The sequence below is a fragment of the Bombina bombina genome, chromosome 1 (genome assembly GCF_027579735.1).
Source record: "Bombina bombina isolate aBomBom1 chromosome 1, aBomBom1.pri, whole genome shotgun sequence".
NCBI lineage: Eukaryota > Metazoa > Chordata > Amphibia > Anura > Bombinatoridae > Bombina > Bombina bombina.
The window spans coordinates 1,090,593,939-1,090,612,512 of record NC_069499.1 but is presented as its reverse complement, the minus strand read 5'-3'; the positions used below and the strand labels follow the sequence as shown (position 1 = coordinate 1,090,612,512).

Sequence of the window (18,574 nt, the reverse complement as noted above, 5' to 3'; positions counted from 1 at the left end):
ATGAGTAGGGGCAATCACGGGGATGGCAATGCCAGTAGTGGGGCGCAGTCATCTCAACTCTTAGGGGTTGCTGGGGTGTCACCACAGGCGGTGAACAGAAAGGCAGCAGTACACGGGGATACTTATTCGTGCCAGGTACATAGTTTGCATGCACACCTTAAATCTAAGACTGTGAAACGTATCCAGGACGGTAAGTATGTAAATATGTTTGAGCTGTCTGCAGAGGCTTTTAAGTTTAAGGAGATGGCAGAGGATGGTACGGGCCCTAAGAAATTTAGGTGGCCTGATACCCTTGAGGAGTGGCATCAGTGTTTCCGGGTCTACGCCACTTGCTACTTGGAGAGGTTTCCCGATCAGGGGACTGCCCTCTTTAAGTACGTTGACACCATTGACGCAATACACAGAAAGTTTGACGATGGTGCTTGGAGAGAGTATGATATGTTGTATCGGAAAAAAAAAAGTGGGCAACCCACTGCTTGATTTTGGTACGATGGATTTGCACCTCTGGGTGCATCTTGATGCGTAGAGGAGGGCGCAAGGGGGCGCCATGGCGGCATCACCCGGGGGTAGGCAGGCTTTGCGCTTTCGATGGCAACAAGGGGGTGTATGCTGGCGGTATCAGGACAAAGCGTGTGAGCGGGGCACATCGTGCACGTTCAAGCACATCTGCAAGTTCTGCAGCGGGCAACACCCCGGAGCTGATTGCTCCAAAAAGCGAGATACCCAAACTGATCGTTTTAGGGGCAAAGGAGGCGCTGGGACTAAGGGCGGATTCACCACTTAGGGTCCAGGTCATTTGTAAGTGGCTGCGTAGGTACCCAGATAGGGCGGCTGCTCAGCTTTTGGATAGCGGGTTGCGTGAGGGCTTTGTGATCCCGGTAGTTGGCCGGGTGTTGGGAGCCCGTGACAGGAAAAACCTGAAATCGGCTTCCCAATACCCTGAGGCAGTCAGGGAGAAGTTGGGCAAAGAAGTGGCCTTGGGTAGGGTTGCAGGCCCTTTTAGGGAATTGCCAATACCGGATTTAGTTATCTCCCCGCTAGGGGTGGTCCCCAAGAAGGAGACAGGTAAGTTCAGGCTCATACAGCACCTCTCTTATCCGAAAGGGCGGTCGGTGAACGACGCTATTCCGGAGGAATTGAGCTTGGTCCGTTACTAGTCGTTTGACGACGCGCTGGCTCTGGTTAGAGAACGGGGCCCGGGAGCATTAATGGCGAAATTAGACATAAAATCCGCGTTTAGGCTTCTCCCGATTCACCCATCATCCTTCGGGCTGATGGGGTGTTGGTTTGAAGGGGGTTATTATGTTGACCGTTGTCTGCCCATGGGCTGTTCGATATCCTGCGCGTACTTTGAAGCATTCAGTACTTTCCTGCACTGGGCGGTGGTCTCGGTGGCTAGTAGTGATAGAGTTGCACACTACTTGGATGACTTTCTCCTGGTAGGGGCGGCCAACTCGCAAGAATGTGCCTCGTTAATGAAAGTCATGAGGTTCATGATGGCCAGGTTTGGGGTTCCTCTGGCAGAGGAAAAGACGGAGGGGCCGTGCACGTGCTTGACGTTCCTAGGCATCGAGATTGATTCGGTGGCAGGTGAATGTAGGTTGCCTAAAGAGAAGGTCGCCAAGATGTTGGCGGCTGTACGGGCCATGGTTGAAACACAGACATGTTCGCTGCGGGAGCTGCAATTGCTCCTTGGCCTCCTTAACTTTGTGGGGAGAGTTATCCCGTGGGGTAGGGTGTTCAGCAAGCAGCTAGAGCGGTGTCTGGGCGGAGGTAGGTCTCCGGCATCGCGCATTTGCATCACGAGGGATCTCGTGGCGGATTTGCAGGTCTGGGAGAGGTTTCTACAGGACTTTAACGGCGTCTGCATGTGGCGAGGGGATCCGATATCTAACCAAGCGCTACATCTGTTCACGGACGCTGCAGGAGCATCCGGGTATGGGGCTTACTTTGAAGGGGCTTGGAGTGCGGAGCCCTGGCCGACCGAGTGGATGACCAGAGGGCTTACATGCAATCTTTGCTTTCTTAAATTGTTTCCTACACTGGTTGCGGTAGAATTGTGGGGTCACCTGTTTAGTAACAGGGCTGTGATTTTCTGGATGGATAATCTCAGCGTGGTGTTTGCGGTTAACAGGCTTTCTGCTTCATCGCCTGTGGTCGTGCATTATTTGCGACACCTGGTGTTGAGATGTTTGCAACTGAACATTGATTTTAGGGCACGGCATGTGCCAGGGGTGCAGAATATAGTTGCTCGCTTCCAGTGGGGGGCATTTAGGGCTGCGGCGCCTGCCGTGGCTCCTAATGGTCTTTCTTGCCCTCTCTTTTTGTGGCAGATGGCGAGGGACTACAGCAACTGATCCCGTTGTTGCGGGCTTCAATGGCACCCAGCACATGGTCGGCATATGTAAGGTACTGGAGTGAATGGGTAGGTTTTTGCGACCTTCTTGAGTTCCCTTCCTGTGAGGGTGAACAAGGGTTTCTGTCGCGCTGGCTGGTGGAGCTGAGAGGTAAGCGAGCAACGAAAGGGGCGGTGGTCGCAAGGCTATCGGCTGTGGCGTTTTTCTGCAGGCTCTACGCTTTTAAAGACGAGTCGCGATTCTTTCTTGTTAAACAGCTGTTGAGGGGGTGGGGCCGTCTGGAAGTTCCACGACGGGACACAAGGGAGCCCATTATGGCAGAACGGCTGGTAAAATTACTGAACGTGCTGCCAGAAGTATTTTCCTCACCTTTCGAGGCTCGGCTCTTCTTGTGGCAGATGGCGAGGGACTACAGCAACTGATCCCGTTGTTGCGGGCTTCAATGGCACCCAGCACATGGTCGGCATATGTAAGGTACTGGAGTGAATGGGTAGGTTTTTGCGACCTTCTTGAGTTCCCTTCCTGTGAGGGTGAACAAGGGTTTCTGTCGCGCTGGCTGGTGGAGCTGAGAGGTAAGCGAGCAACGAAAGGGGCGGTGGTCGCAAGGCTATCGGCTGTGGCGTTTTTCTGCAGGCTCTACGCTTTTAAAGACGAGTCGCGATTCTTTCTTGTTAAACAGCTGTTGAGGGGGTGGGGCCGTCTGGAAGTTCCACGACGGGACACAAGGGAGCCCATTATGGCAGAACGGCTGGTAAAATTACTGAACGTGCTGCCAGAAGTATTTTCCTCACCTTTCGAGGCTCGGCTCTTCGGGGCGGCCTTTGGCTTGGCTTTCATGGCGCATTAAGGGTGGGTGAGTTGGTATCGCGAGCCAGAAAGGCGACCACAGGGGGGGTCATGCACAGTCATGTTCGGCTGGTGGATGACTCCGTGCTATTGTTCATTCCCAGGTCCAAAATGGACCAGGAGGGCCGGGGAGCTTGGCTTTCCCTGCCGGGGCAGCAGGGTGTTGCCTGTTGCCCCGTGCGGCTAGTGTCATCCTACCTGGAGGTACGGCCAGGAGGCTCCTCCAGGCTTTTGATACACGCTAATGGAGACCCGCTGACCAGATACCAGTTTGGAAAGGTCTTGGATAAGGCAGCTCAAAAGGCTGGTCTAGACGGGTCTCGGATTACTCCACATTCCTTTCGGGTGGGGGCAGCGACGACGGCAGCAGAGCTGGGTTGGTCCTCGGATCGGATCCGCTCATTGGGGCGGTGGAGGTCGCAGCGGTATAAGTCTTACGTTAGGCCGCTGTATGTTTGAGTCCGGGGATCAAAGGTCATGTATGCAAGAGTTGGGGGGCTTGCGGGGGTGATACCTAAAGGTTATGGGCCACGGTTGTGTGGATCTGGTCTACTGCAAGCAGGCTAACTCTTGTTTTCTTTGTTTTCAGAAATACTTCCAGGTCCTGTATGGGTGTGGATCGTCGGCCATTCATATGTGCACTGGGCCGCAATTAGAGCTGCAGCCATGCCAGGAGGACAGCAGCTAAGATTTCATTCGTCCAGGGCTGTGTTACGTTGGCTAGGGCGCAGAGGCTTGGCTTGGTCAGATCTGCCTGCATTGCTCCAAACAGCAGCGAAAAGGTGGGAAAAACCCAACATTCTGATAATTCATGCTGGCAGCAACGATGTGGGGGCCATTCCCACATTGGATCTAATCCGGGCAATGCAGTCAGACCTGAGGCAGTTCAAACTCTGGTTTCCAGGGGTGAGAATCGGGTGGTCGAATGTGATCCCTAGATTAAGATGGAGGCACATGGTGTGTCATAAGGCAGCTTTCCAGGTCAGGAAAAAGATCAATAGGGACCTGAGGAAGCAGGTAGTTGAACTCGAGGGTTTTGTGGTAGAGCACGGGAACATCTCGGCAGCCCATAAGGGTTTGTATAGGCAGGATGGGGTTCATTTAGAACCGGCAGGAGTAGATTTGTTCTTGCAGAACATCAGGCAGGAGTTACTCCTAAGAGTATAGGGTGGCGGCAAGAGTCAGGACCATTGTATATGCAGGTCAGTCTCTTGTGGCGGGTGGTCAGGATCACGGCTGCAGACTGGAAGGAGGTTTGAGTAATGGCCATTGTGATCAGGGTGACGTCACAGGCTCGGTATGCTTGGGCGTGCTCGGGCTGATTATTGTTGGGCCGAAAAAAACCCTAATTATGAAAGCTGCATGAGTATCTCCGCATTGTGTTCTGCAGCGGTGTCCCTTGGCCATTTTCTAGAATGGGTTATTCATAGTTAGATGTAGGCCCAGATTGCCGCCACCCGTGGATAAGTTACCTGCCAGTTCCACGGCTGGTACCAATAAATGCGACCCACGGGTCTTTCCCCCACAGAACTGTGTTGTGTTGTTATTTATTAGTTATGAAGTTATTTTAAGTGTTAAGTTAAGTTACAAGCAGACACTCAGGAGATGTAGGGCATTTAATCCCTTAAGAAAGTGCAGGGCAAATAGCCCGGAGCGTAGCTAAGGGTTAAGGCCTGGAGGAGTGAGTGCTGCTGTGTGTGTGTATTAGTTACAATGTTGCATTGTGTTGGGAGGGGTTTACTAACCTTATAAGAAGGATGTACAGGGATTCTACTTCCTCTTTGTTCCTGTGGACTCCCAGAAGATCTTTCCCCACCCTCCCAGCCCTGTTATGCACTGTTGTTGAATTTGTTATGCACTGTTCTTTTATTTTGTCATCCACCTGGATGGATTCGTTATGCATTACGGATTGGCACTTGTAATGCATTATTGATTTGATGATAGGCATTACTGATTGGCACTGGTAATGCTCTATTGATTCAGTTAAAGAGATAACAGGAGGCAATCGGTTTGTCATTAGGTCTCTATTCGAGACTAGGTGTCTGAGGCCGGAAGAGGGTTACTCAAACTACTTCCCTAAGACCAAGGACGGTAATTTTGAACCCCCCAGTTATTGACATGCTGTTCGTCAAGTCAAGGCTGGACCTACAGGTTTGGAGTTAATAATGCTTGCACCCTACTCTGGCGGGTGGTCAGGATCACGGCTGCAGACTGGAAGGAGGTTTGAGTAATGGCCATTGCGGTCAGGGTGACGTCACAGGCTCTGTATGCTTGGGCGTGCTCGGGCTGATTATTGTTGGGCCGAAAAAACCCCTAATTATGAAAGCTGCGTCAGTATCTCCGCCTTGTGGTCTGCAGCGGTGTCCCTTGGACATTTTCTAGAAGGGGTTATTCATAGTTAGATGTAGGCCCCGATTGCCGCCACCCGTGGATAAGTTACCTGCCAGTTCCACGGCTGGTACCAATAAATGCGACCCACGGGTCTTTCACCCACAGAACTGTGTTGTGTTGTTATTTATTAGTTATTAAGTTATTTTAAGTGTTAAGTTAAGTTAAGTTAAGTTAAGTTAAGTTACAAGCAGACACTCAGGAGATGTAGGGCATGTAATTCCTTAATGAATTATGAAAAAGAGTTTATTTAAGATAGATACCAAGCACAAACCGTGTGTCACAGAGAGCATCTCTCACTTTCTCTCTCTCTCACTCTCTCTCTTGCTCTCTGTCTCTCTTTCTTTCTCTCTCTCTCTCTTTCTCTCTCTCTCTCATGAGTGGGCATGATGGTATGTAGAGTAACACAATGGTCGTCCACTAAAGCTCTGATTTATCATATTTTTAAATTATTACAAAAATGGTATCAACAGTCCATGAAGTGCAGTTCACTAAGTAAGAAGAAAAGATGTTTCCTACCAAAATAATGTATTAAAGTAACAATCATCTCCCATATTCCCATACTGATAGCAATTGTGGTATATAACTCTGCAATTGATAGCAGCATAAATAAACTTCAAAATACAGTTTACTGTCCTTGTAAAGTATTTGGAAATTTGCCCCTTTATGGGTGTACATTAAATTAGCACTTCACTTTAACCTGGCCCTAAATGATTTTGCTTGTATATGACTTGTAAACAATTTCAGCATTCCCCTTAAAAGGACATAATACACATAAATCACTTGAAAATGATGCACCATAACTGTAAAAAGCTGCCAAGGAAATATCACCTATTTTGCTTTATAATTTCTTCAGCTCACCATAGCAAGTGCTCTGTGAACAGTTATACTTCAACTACTGTCCAGCTGCAAGTTTAAAATCCTGGGACTAGTATCCGTAATGGCTGCCTAATGACTCTATACAGTGCTGTGTGAATACATAGAGGTGTTCAGGTGATACTTTCTAATGCTGCATCAAGTGCTTTGAAATTTTGGTATCATTTTCCTTTAATTCATTTTAGAACATTTCCAAAGTAAAATGCCTTCTACAGAACAAAATAAGGTGGCTGTTATTGGCTGCATCTTTCACACTCTGGTGTAAACATTCTGAATTGCTAAAAGCCATCTGTGCCCAGGGGTTAAACTCACAAAAGACTATTTTAGTAATTTTAATAGAAAGTTTCTTATGAATAAATTAATAGAAAAAGTGTGTAAGAGGGTGTCCTATATTTTAAATGAAGAGTCACATGTTTTTTATTTATTTTTATTCCCCCAATTGTGGCACAGATTAACAAGATTGGAAAATTCAGCTGCCCAGAATATAGTATACAAGGTAATAATATGTAAACACACAGTACCAAAAACATACATAACATTTACACAAACACCAAGAAGACAGAAATGTGTTTCAGAGAAGATAATCACCCTGTGTGCTGCAGATGGGGAGAGAAAAGGGAATGTTTTGGGATGTTGAGTAGGGATCACACAGCAAGTAGGGATCACATAAAAATATATGTTCTGAAGGGCTGAAAAAAGAGAGTTTGGAGCTGGGATAGATAATATTTTTATTTATGGTATTTGCCTGAATAATATAAACTAGATAATATGTCCATACTTTTTCTTTGACAACCAAGTTGAGCTGTGGATTCTCAGAAATATGTAGATTAAATAATTTCCACTTACCTTATGGTAGCATCGAAAGTAAGCCGCTCGCTCATCTGAAAACTTTTCTAGACGTTTTGGTCCTTTGCTTGATGCTTTCTTAAATACTAACCAACACCTCTGATAAATCTGAAATAAGACAAGATATATTTTGACACCTATAACACTATGATCATGTATTAAGTCAGTTTTAAAGCTTAAATTATGGAAAACAAAACAATTGTTGAATAAATGAATGGAATTCATAGGTTAAATGCTTAAGAGATGAGAAAATCCAACACAAATATGAATGTGTTTGGAGGAAGATACACTTATGTCAGATTCTCATTAGCATTTAAATGTGACTTTTTTTAACCAGGCACTGCCAATGATCATCAGGGAAAATTATGGTGAGATCAATGTTTTTTCATTACTCAGTAGACTAAAGATTACCATGCAAGTGTCTGAATAACAATACAGTTACTGATGTGGATATGAGAATTAAGCTTCCTGCTATGCAGGAGATATCAAGCATGGTGGAATTCAAATTCAAACACATACCCAGAAGTCATATAATAAATTATAACACACAATAAAATCAGAAAATTAAGGTCTAAAAAGTATTTTTTTAGCAATTTACTAGGATAAAAAAAAACTATAAAAATTAAAATTGAATTTTAATGTTTACATTTAATTCATAGGTAGAAGTCATTTTGTTTATCAGTAGCTTGTTTGTGCTGATAGACGTATGCATATAATTGTATAGTGACAATGTTCTTGATGAGAGTTCTGCACACAGAAATGGAAATGTTTAAGAATAAAAACAACAAAGCTAAATGAAATGAATAAACAAAGGTTAACAAATTTCCTAGATAACTTAGAAATTAGACATAAAAATTTACTAATGATAATAAAATTAATTAAGCCATTCCTACGTAGATCAAGTAAGTGAGAAAGGGAAGTTGAAGTATTTATTTTATCTACTACAACTACTAAAAAAACACTTTAATCTGTCTACTATTACAGCTGTGGGTGTCATTTTTATGAGACAATGGCCTAGATTCAGTAAAATTAGTTTGTGATACTAAAATCTCACTGAAATTAATCACAACTCGAAAATTGCACAATTCAAAGAGATTTGTAACCTCCCCTTGTCACAACGGCTAGCTGTGTGATCAGCTGCGCTATAATCAGTAGAGTTGCATATTTCTCACAACCATTAGTTCTCACCACAAATAATGAATACCACTGTCTAGGGTACCAGCATCACAAAAAATATCATTCTCTATAAAAACAGTCCACTCTAACATATGCAAAAAGAAAACTTTAAGAAATAGCGGGACTTGAACATGAGACAAAATACTTCAAAAGGGCAATTGAGTCTTTATGAATTCAGCATGCCTTAATAAGTTTAAGGTAAAAACTGTGCCTATAGAATGTGCCAGAATGCTCATGACCAGACCCTTGTTCTCATCTGCAAGGAATTTAAGATGGTTCTCATTCTATCCAGCGAGACTATTTTACCCATTAAACATTTACAAACAGAACGGAAGTGACGTCACTAAGTGGGTCCGGCGAGACCACAAAGAAACGGCAAGGAGAAACACAGCCGTGCATCATTTGTGCCTCAAGCAGAACCCTTTTGTTTTACATTACTCCTCAGCCTGAGCCAAAATCATTGGACATATAAGGCTTAAACGGACATAACTGACTAATAAGGATTTCAGCAGCATTTCAAAGCGGTTTCTCACTTTGGGACATCCAGCATTGAGATATCCTGTTTGCTGCAATTGTGTAAAGGAAACTATACGGTTCTTTATACCCAGCTGTCGCTTCTAAGAAAATAAACGCGCCATTCTTTTATCCACTCTTGTGATTGAAGAGTGTTTTTAAAAAGAAAAGTACTTCCCATTTGCACTGGGAGTCACGTTTATTATCATACCATACTCCAAGGAGTGGAAGCAGAAACAGAGACACATCTTTACCACAGATAGGGATATATATCCCCTCCGTGAGCATTACATACCTCATATGTTTGAGGTTTGAAAAGGTGAGCAAGTTTTTTTGTATATACTACTGACCACTGTATATGAACATATTACACTATTAGTTTGTGTTTTTTTTCTTCGCTACCTTTCTATGAGCGCTGTTCCTGGCACACCCTCTGACAAAGATTTTTCCTATATCCACTGGTAATAGTGGATTCATCAGTTACAGCCGCCTTGAAAAAACACACCCGGAGAGACCATTTGCAGATTAACTTCTTGCACTTCAACACAGCGTAATTTCATACCCTCTATTTATATATTCACCACTAAAGTTTCTGAAGTTTCTAAAGTGTTGCAGTTGCTAGCAGCTCTTATTTGATATGTGAGCTATCATGTATTGGGCCAATTAACATAACTAAGGCCTCGATTACTAATGGAGCACAAAAATATTGGTGTTATTAAGTGCTAACACTGCTCAAATTAAATCAGTCTTGGACTGGTAAGGGCTCCAGGGTGCATGTGTGTGTATATATATATATATATATAAAAATAAAAAATAAAAATATATATATATAAATAAATAATATATATATATATATATATATATATATATATATATATATATATATATATATATATATATATATATATATATATATATATATATATATATATATATAATATACAGTATATATATGTGTGTGTGTGAGTGTGCATGTGTCATACATCATCAATCAATGTTAAAACATTTTAATTAATAAGAAAGCACATCAATAAGTTTAAATATGTATACATATGAATGAAATACTTTATTTTAATATGTTTAATATGTTTTAAATTTGTTATACACTTATTTTACCCCTAACACTACTTCAGGTCTCCAATTGCACTAACTTTTTTAGCACAAGACATAACTCACCACTTGTAATTTGAGAGCTAAGATTCATTTTTTTTTCTGTTGACTTGCAATATCAGTGCAGGGCTGCCATACGTACATTTATTTCATGTGAATGGCAAGAGTCCATGAGCTAGTAACATATGGGATATACATTCCTACCTGGAGGGGCAAAGTTTCCCAAACCTCAAAATGCCTTTAAATACACCTCCCACCACCCTCAAACCTTAGTTTTACAAACCTTGCCTCCTGTGGAGGTGGTGAAGTAAGTTTGTTCTTGTTTTTTTCTATGATAGGCGCTTCTAAGCATTTTGAAGCCCAATTCCTCTCAGAGTACAGTGTTTGTCAGAGGGATGTGAAGAGAGTATCGCCTGTTGATTTTTATGGTTTCACTCATGGGAAATCTTTTCAAGGGTTCTCTGTTATCGGTTGTAGGGATTCATCTCATACCTCCCTTTTCAGATCGACAATATACTCTTATACAATTACCTCTGTCAGTACTGGTTTGGCTATCTGCTATATTTGGATGGATGTCTTTCGGTAAGTATTCTTTAAGACACTCTCAGCTATGTTTGGAACTTTATTGATTAACTGGTCGATAAGCCTGCACCGTCATTCGTCGGGAAGTCGTCGGTGAAGATGGATGTTCCGCGTCGGCGGGATGAACATGGATCCGGAAGAAAGAAGATTGAAGATGCAATTGATAGAAGACTTCAGCCGGATCATGGACCTCTTCAGCTCCCGCTTGGATGAAGACTTCAGCCGGATCATGGACATCTTCAGCCCCCCGCTTGGGCTTGGATCAAGACATCGGAGGAGCTCTTCTGGATCGATCGGTGATACCCGGCGAGGTGAAGATAAGGTAGGAAGATCTTCAGGGGCTTAGTGTTAGGTTTATTTAAGGGGGGTTTGGGTTAGATTAGGGGTATGTGGGTGGTGGGTTGTAATGTTGGGGGGGGTATTGTATGTGTTTTTTTTACAGGCAAAAGAGCTGAATTTTTTGGGGCATGCCCCGCAAAGGGCCCTGTTCAGGGCTGGTAAGGTAAAAGAGCTTTGAACTTTAGTAATTTAGAATAGGGTAGGGCATTTTTTATTTTGGGGGTCTTTGTTATTTTATTAGGGGGCTTAGAGTAGGTGTAATTAGTTTAAAATTGTTGTAATATTTTTCTGATGTTTGTAAATATTTTTTTATTTTTTGTAACTTAGTTCTTTTTTATTTTTTGTACTTTAGTTAGTTTATTTCATTGTATTTATTTGTAGATATTGTATTTAATTAATTTATTGATAGTGTAGTGTTAGGTTTAATTGTAGGTAATTGTAGGTATTTTATTTAATTATTTTATTGATAGTGTAGTGTTAGGTTTAATTGTAACTTAGGATAGGATTTATTTTACAGGTAATTTTGTAATTATTTTAACTATTTTAGCTATTAAATAGTTCTTAACTATTTAATAGCTATTGTACCTGGTTAAAATAAATACAAAGTTACCTGTAAAATAAATATAAATCCTAAAATAGCTATAATGTAATTATAATTTATATTGTAGCTATATTAGGGTTTATTTTACAGGTAAGTATTTAGCTTTAAATAGGAATAATTTATTTAATAAGAGTTAATTTATTTCGTTAGATTTAAATTATATTTAACTTAGGGGAGTGTTAGGGTTAGGGTTAGACTTAGCTTTAGGGGTTAATCCATTTATTACAGTAGCGGCGAGATTCGGTCGGCAGATTAGGGGTTAATAATTGAAGTTAGGTGTCGGCGATGTTAGGGAGGGGAGATTAGGGGTTAATACTATTTATTATAGGGTTATTGAGGCAGGAGTGAGGCGGATTAGGGGTTAATAACTTTATTATAGTAGCGGAGAGATCCGCTCGGCAGATTAGGGGTTAATAAGTGTAGGCAGGTGGAGGCGACATTGAGTGGGGCAGATTAGGGGCTAATAAATATAATATAGGGGTCGGCGGTGTTAGGGGCAGCAGATTAGGGGTACATAAGGATAACGTAGGTGGCGGTCGGCAGATTAGGGGTTAATTATTGTAGGTAGCTGGCGGCGACGTTGTGGGGGGCAGGTTAGGGGTTAATAAATATAATATAGGGGTCGGCGGTGTTAGGGGCAGCAGATTAGGGGTACATAAGTATAACGTAGGTGGCGGTCAGCAGATTAGGGGTTAAAAAAATTTAATCGAGTGGCGGCGATGTGGGGGGACCTCGGTTTAGGGGTACATAGGTAGTTTATGGGTGTTAGTGTACTTTAGAGCACAGTAGTTAAGAGCTTTATAAACCGGCGTTAGCCCAGAAAGCTCTTAACTACTGACTTTTTTCTGAGGCTGGAGTTTTGTCGTTAGATTTCTAATGCTCACTTCAGCCAAGACTCTAAATACCAGCGTTAGAAAGATCCCATTGAAAAGATAGGATACGCAAATGACGTACGGGGATCTGCGGTATGGAAAAGTCGCGGCTGAAAAGTGAGCATTAGACCCTTTAATGACTGACTCCAAATACCAGAGGGTGGTAAAAACCAGCGTTAGGAGCCTCTAACGCTGGTTTTGACGGCTACCGCCCAACTCTAAATCTAGGCCTAAATTTCCAAAAAATAAAAAAAGCTAACATTACAGAAAATAAAAAAATCAAGTTACCAAATTTAACAAAACTAAACCTAATCCCTATGAAAATAAAAAAGACCCCCCAAAATAAAAACACACTCTACTCTAAGAATAAACTACCAGTAGCCCTTAAAAGGGCTTTTTGCAAGATAATCAGCTCTTTTTTAAGAAAATACATAAAGCCCCCCCTAACAGTAAAACACCCCCACCCACCAAACCCCCCCGAATAAAATAACGTGACACTAAAAAAACATAATTTATGTAAGAACTTACCTGATAAACTAATTTCTTTTATATTGACAAGAGTCCATGAGCTAGTGACATATGGGATGTACAATCCTACCAGGAGGGGCAAAGTTTCCCAAACCTCAAAATACCTATTAATACACCCCTCACCACACCCACAATTCAGTTTAATGAATAGCCAAGCAGTGGGGTGATAAAGAAAGGAGTAGAAAGCATCAACAAAGGAATTTGGAAATAATTGTGCTTTATACAAAAAATCATAACCACCATAAAAAGGGTGGGCCTCATGGACTCTTGCCAATATGAAAGAAATGAATTTATCAGGTAAGTTCTTACATAAATTATGTTTTCTTTCATGTAATTGGCAAGAGTCCATGAGCTAGTGACATATGGGATATCAATACCCAAGATGTGGAGTCTTCCACTCAAGAGTCACTAGAGAGGGAGGGAATAAAAATAAAAACAGCCATATTTCGCTGAAAAAATGAATCCACAACCCCAAAAAAATAAGTTTATTTTCATTTTTGAAAGAAAAAAACTTAAATCAAAAAGCAGAAGAATCAAACTGAAACAGCTGCCTGAAGAACTTTTCTACCAAAAACTGCTTCCGAAGAAGCAAATACATCAAAATGGTAGAATTTAGTAAATGTATGCAAAGAGGACCAAGTCGTCGCTTTGCAAATCTGATCAACTGAAGCTTCATTCTTAAAAGCCCACGAAGTGGAGACTGATCTAGTAGAATGAGCTGTAATTCTCTAAGGCGGGGCCTGACCCATCTCCAAATAAGCTTGATTAATCAAAAGTTTCAACCAAGAAGCCAAGGAAATAGCAGAAGCCTTCTGACATTTCCTAGGACCAGAAAATAAAACAAATAGACTGGAAGTCTTCCTGAAATCTTTAGTAGCTTCCACATAATATTTCAAAGCTCTTACCACATCCAAAGAATGTAAGGATCTCTCCAAAGAATTCTTAGGATTAGGACACAAGGAAGGGACAACAATTTCTCTACTATTTTTGTTAGAATTCACAACCTTAGGTAAAAATTGAAAAGAAGTACGCAAAACTGCCTTATCCTGATGAAAAATCAGAAAAGGAGACTCACAAGAAAGAGCAGATAACTCAGAAACTCTTCTAGCAGAAGAGATGGCCAAAAGGAATAACACTTTCCAAGAAAGTAGTTTAATGTCTAAAGAATGCATAGGTTCAAATGGATGAGCCTGTAAGCCTTCATAACCAAATTAAGACTCCAAGGAGGAGAAATTGATTTAATGACAGGCTTAATATGAACTAAAGTGAATATCAGGAAGATTAGCAATCGTTCTGTGAAATAAAACAAAAAGAGTGGAGATTTGTCCTTTAAAGGAACTTGCAGACAAACCCTTATCCAAACCATCCTGAAGGAACTGTAAAATTCTAGGAATTCTAAAAGAATGCCAGGAGAATTTATGAGAAGAACACCATGAAATGTAAGTCTTCCAAACTCTATAATAAATCTTTCTAGAGACATATTTACGAGCTTGTAACATAGTATTAATCACTGAGTCAGAGAAACCTCTATGACCTAGAACTTAGCGTTCAATTTCCATACCTTCAAATTTAATGATTTGAGATCCTGATGGAAAAACGGACCTTGAGATAGTAGATCCGGCCGTAACGGAAGTGGCCAAGGCGGGCAACTGGACATCCAAACCAGATCTGCATACCAAAACCTGTGTGGCCATGCTGGAGCCACCAGCAACACAAAAGACTGCTCCATGATGATTTTGGAGATCACTCTTGGAAGGAGAACTAGAGGCGGGAAGATGTAAGCAGGTTGATAACACCAAGGAAGTGTCAGCGCATCCACTGCTTCTGCCTGAATATCCCTGGACCTGGACAGGTATCTGGGAAGTTTCTTGTTTAGATGAGAGGCCATGAGATCTATCTCTGGAGGCCCCCACATCTGAACAATCTGAGAAAACACATCTGGATGGAGAGACCACTCCCCTGGATGTAAAGTCTGGCGGCTGAGATAATCCGCCTCCCAATTGTCTACACCTGTGATATGCACCGCAGAGATTAGACAGGAGCTGGATTCTGCCCAGGCAAGTATCCGAGATACTTCTTTCATAGCTTGGGGACTGTGAGTCCCACCCTGATGATTGACATAAGCCACAGTTGTGATATTGTCTGTCTGAAAACAAATGAACGGTTCTCTCTTTAGCAGAGGCCAGAACTGAAGAGCCCTGAGAATTGCACGGAGTTCTAAAATATTTATTGGTAATCTCGCCTCTTGAGATTTCCAAACCCCTTGTGCTGTCAGAGATCCCCAAACAGCTCCCCAACCTGAAAGACTCACATCTGTTGTGATCACAGTCCAGGTTGGGCAAACAAAAGAAGCCCCTTGAACTAAAGGATGGTGATCTATCCACCATGTCATAGAGTGTCGTACATTGGGATTCAAGGATATTAATTGTGATATCTTTGTATAATCCCTGCACCATTGATTCAGCATACAAAGCTGTAGAGGTCTCATGTGAAAACGAGCAAAGGGGATCGCTTCCGATGCTGCAGTCATGAAACCTAAAACTTCCATGCACATAGCCACTGAAGGGAATGACTGAGACTGAAAGAGCCGGCATGCTGCGACCAATTTTAAATGTCTTGTGTCTGTTAGAGACAGAGTCATGGACACTGAATCTATCTGGAAGCCTAAAAAGGTGACCCTTGTCTGAGGAATCAAGAAACGTTTTGGTAAATTGATCCTCCAACCATGTATCTGAAGAATCAACACTAGTTGATTTGTGTGAGATTCTGCAGTATGTAAAGACTGAGTTAGTACCAAGATATCGTCCAAATAAGGAAACACCGCAATACCCTGTTCTCTGATTACAGATAGTAGGGCACCCAGAACCTTTGAAATGGAAGAGCAACAAATGGAAGAGCAACAAATTGGTAATGCTTGTCTAGAAAAGAGAATCTCAGAAACTGAAAGTGTTCTGGATGAATCGGAATATGAAGGTATGCATCCTGCAAGTCTATTGTGGACATATAATGTCCTCGCTGAACAAATGGCAGAATAGTCCTTATAGTCACCATCTTGAAAGTTGGTACTCTTACATAACGATTCAAAATTTTTAGATCCAGAACTGGTCTGAATAAATTTTCTTTCTTTGTTACAATGAATAGGTTTGAATAAAACCCCAAACCTTGTTCCTGAGGAGGAACTGGGATGATTACCCCTGAAGACTCCAGGTCTGAAACACACTTCAGAAAAACCTGAGCTTTTACTGGATTTACAGGGATGCATCAGAGAAAAAATCTTCTCACAGGAGGTCTTACTTTGAATCCTATTTGATACCCTTGAGAGACAATGCTCTGAATCCAATGATTTTGGACAGATTTTATCCAAAAATCCTTGAAAAACCTTAATCTGCCCCCTACCAGCTGAGCTGGCATGAGGGCCACACCTTCATGAGGATTTAGGGGTTGACTTTGGTTTCCTAAATAGCTTGGATTTATTCCAATTTGAGGAAGGCTTCCAATTGGAAGCAGATTCCTTGGGGGAAGGATTGAGTTTTTGTTCCTTATTCTGACGAAAGGAACAAAAATGGTTAGAAGCCTTAGATTTACCCTTAGGTTTTTTATCCTGAGGTAAAAAAACTCCTTTTCCCTCAGTGATAGTTGAAATAATAGAATCCATCTGAGAACTAAATAAATTATTACCTTGGAAAGAAAGAGATATTAATCTAGATTTAGATGTCATATCAGCATTCCAAGATTTAAGCCACAAAGCTCTTCTAGCTAATACAGCTAAAGACATGGATCTAACATCAAAAATGGCATCACAAATAAAATGATTAGCATGTTGCAGTAAGCGAACAACGCTAGATATGTCAGAATCCAATTCGTATTGCGCTAAATTTTCCAACCAGAAAGTTTATGCAGCCGCAACATCAGCCAAAGAAATAGCAGGTCTGAGAAGATGACCTGAATATAAATAGGCCTTCCTTAGATAAGATTCAAGCTTCCTATCTAAAGGATCCTTAAAGAAAGTGCTATCTTCCATAGGAATAGTGGTACGTTTAGCAAGAGTAGAAATAGCCCCATCTACTTTGGGGATTTTTTCCCAAAACTTGAAGAAGGAATAAAAGAAGTACCTGGCTTATTCCATTCCCTAGAAATCATATCAGAAATAGCCTCAGGAATGGGAAAAACCCCTGGGGAAACCACAGGAGGTTTAAAAACAGCATTTAAATGTTTATTAGACTGAACATCAATAGGACTTGTTACCTCAATATCCAAAGTAATTAACACTTCTTTTAATAAAGAACGCATATACTCTATTTTAAATAAATAAGTAGATTTCTCAGTGTCAATGTCTGAGGAAGGATCTTCTGTTTCAGATAGATCCTCATCAGAAGAGTATGAATTATTATGTTGTTGGTCATTTGAAATTTCATCAGCTAAATGAGAAGTTTTAAAAGACCTTTTACGTTTATTAGAAATGCAGACAAAGCCTTCATAATAGAATCAGAAACAAATTCTTTAAAATTTACAGGTATATCATGCACATTAGAAGTTGAAGGAACTGCAACTGGCAATGTACTATTACTGATGGAAACACTATGTGCATGTAAAAGTTTATCATGGCAACTATTAAAAATGACATTCGATGGAATAATTTCTACAATTTTACAACAAATGCACTTAGCTTTGGTAGAACCGATGTCAGGCAGCAATGTTCCAGCAGAAAGTTCTGAGACAGGATCAGATTGGGACATCTTGCACAATGTAAGAGAAAAAACAACATATAAAGCAAAATTATCTACTTCAGGAATGGGAAAAAATGCAATAGCATAGGCCTCTGAAAGCAAAAAGCAAGAGGCAAACAAACAAGGGGTATTAAAATAATGAAAAAAGTTTGGCACCAAGTATGACGCACAACGTAACGTAAAATCTTTTTTGGCGCCAAAAATGACCGGAAATGACATACTTGCGTCACTAATGACGTCGCCGTGTGAAAGGTCTCGGTGTCACGTATGATGCCGGAAATGACAAAGTTGCGTCATAAACATACTTTTTCGCGCCAAGAATGACGCAATAAAGTTTAGCATTTTACGCACCCGTGGGCCTAATACCCGCAATTGCAAGAAGTAGTCAATTGAAAAAAGACTAAACCCCAGGTAAGAAATACATTTCTTAAAAATGTTTACATTCCCAAACATGAAACTGACAGTCTGCAGAAGGAAATACATGAACCTGACTCATGGCAAATATAAGTACAATACATATATTTTGAACTTTATATAAATATATAAAGTGCCAAACCATATCTGAGAGTGTCTTAAGTAATGAAAACATACTTAACAAAAGACACCCATCCACATATAGCAGATAGCCAAACCAGTACTAAAACAGTTATTAGTAGAGGTAATGGTAAATTGAGAGTATATCGTCGATCTGAAAAGGGAGGTAGGAGATGAATCGCTACGACAAATAACAGAGAACCTATGAAATAGACCCCCGTTAGGGAAATCTTTGTATTCAAATAAGTGATACTACCTTCACGTCCCTCTGACATTCGC

General features: G+C 41.4%; 1 protein-coding gene across 1 annotated transcript in view; it reads right to left on the bottom strand.

Moving 5' to 3' along the window:
• The window catches only part of DOK5 (docking protein 5), a 484,210-nt gene that overhangs the window by 194,622 nt on the left and 271,014 nt on the right, over nt 1-18,574 (bottom strand). The window contains exon 2 of the mRNA XM_053694882.1: nt 7,314-7,421. Within this exon, the coding sequence (XP_053550857.1) occupies nt 7,314-7,421 (108 nt within the window). The remainder of the gene's footprint in view (nt 1-7,313; nt 7,422-18,574) is intronic.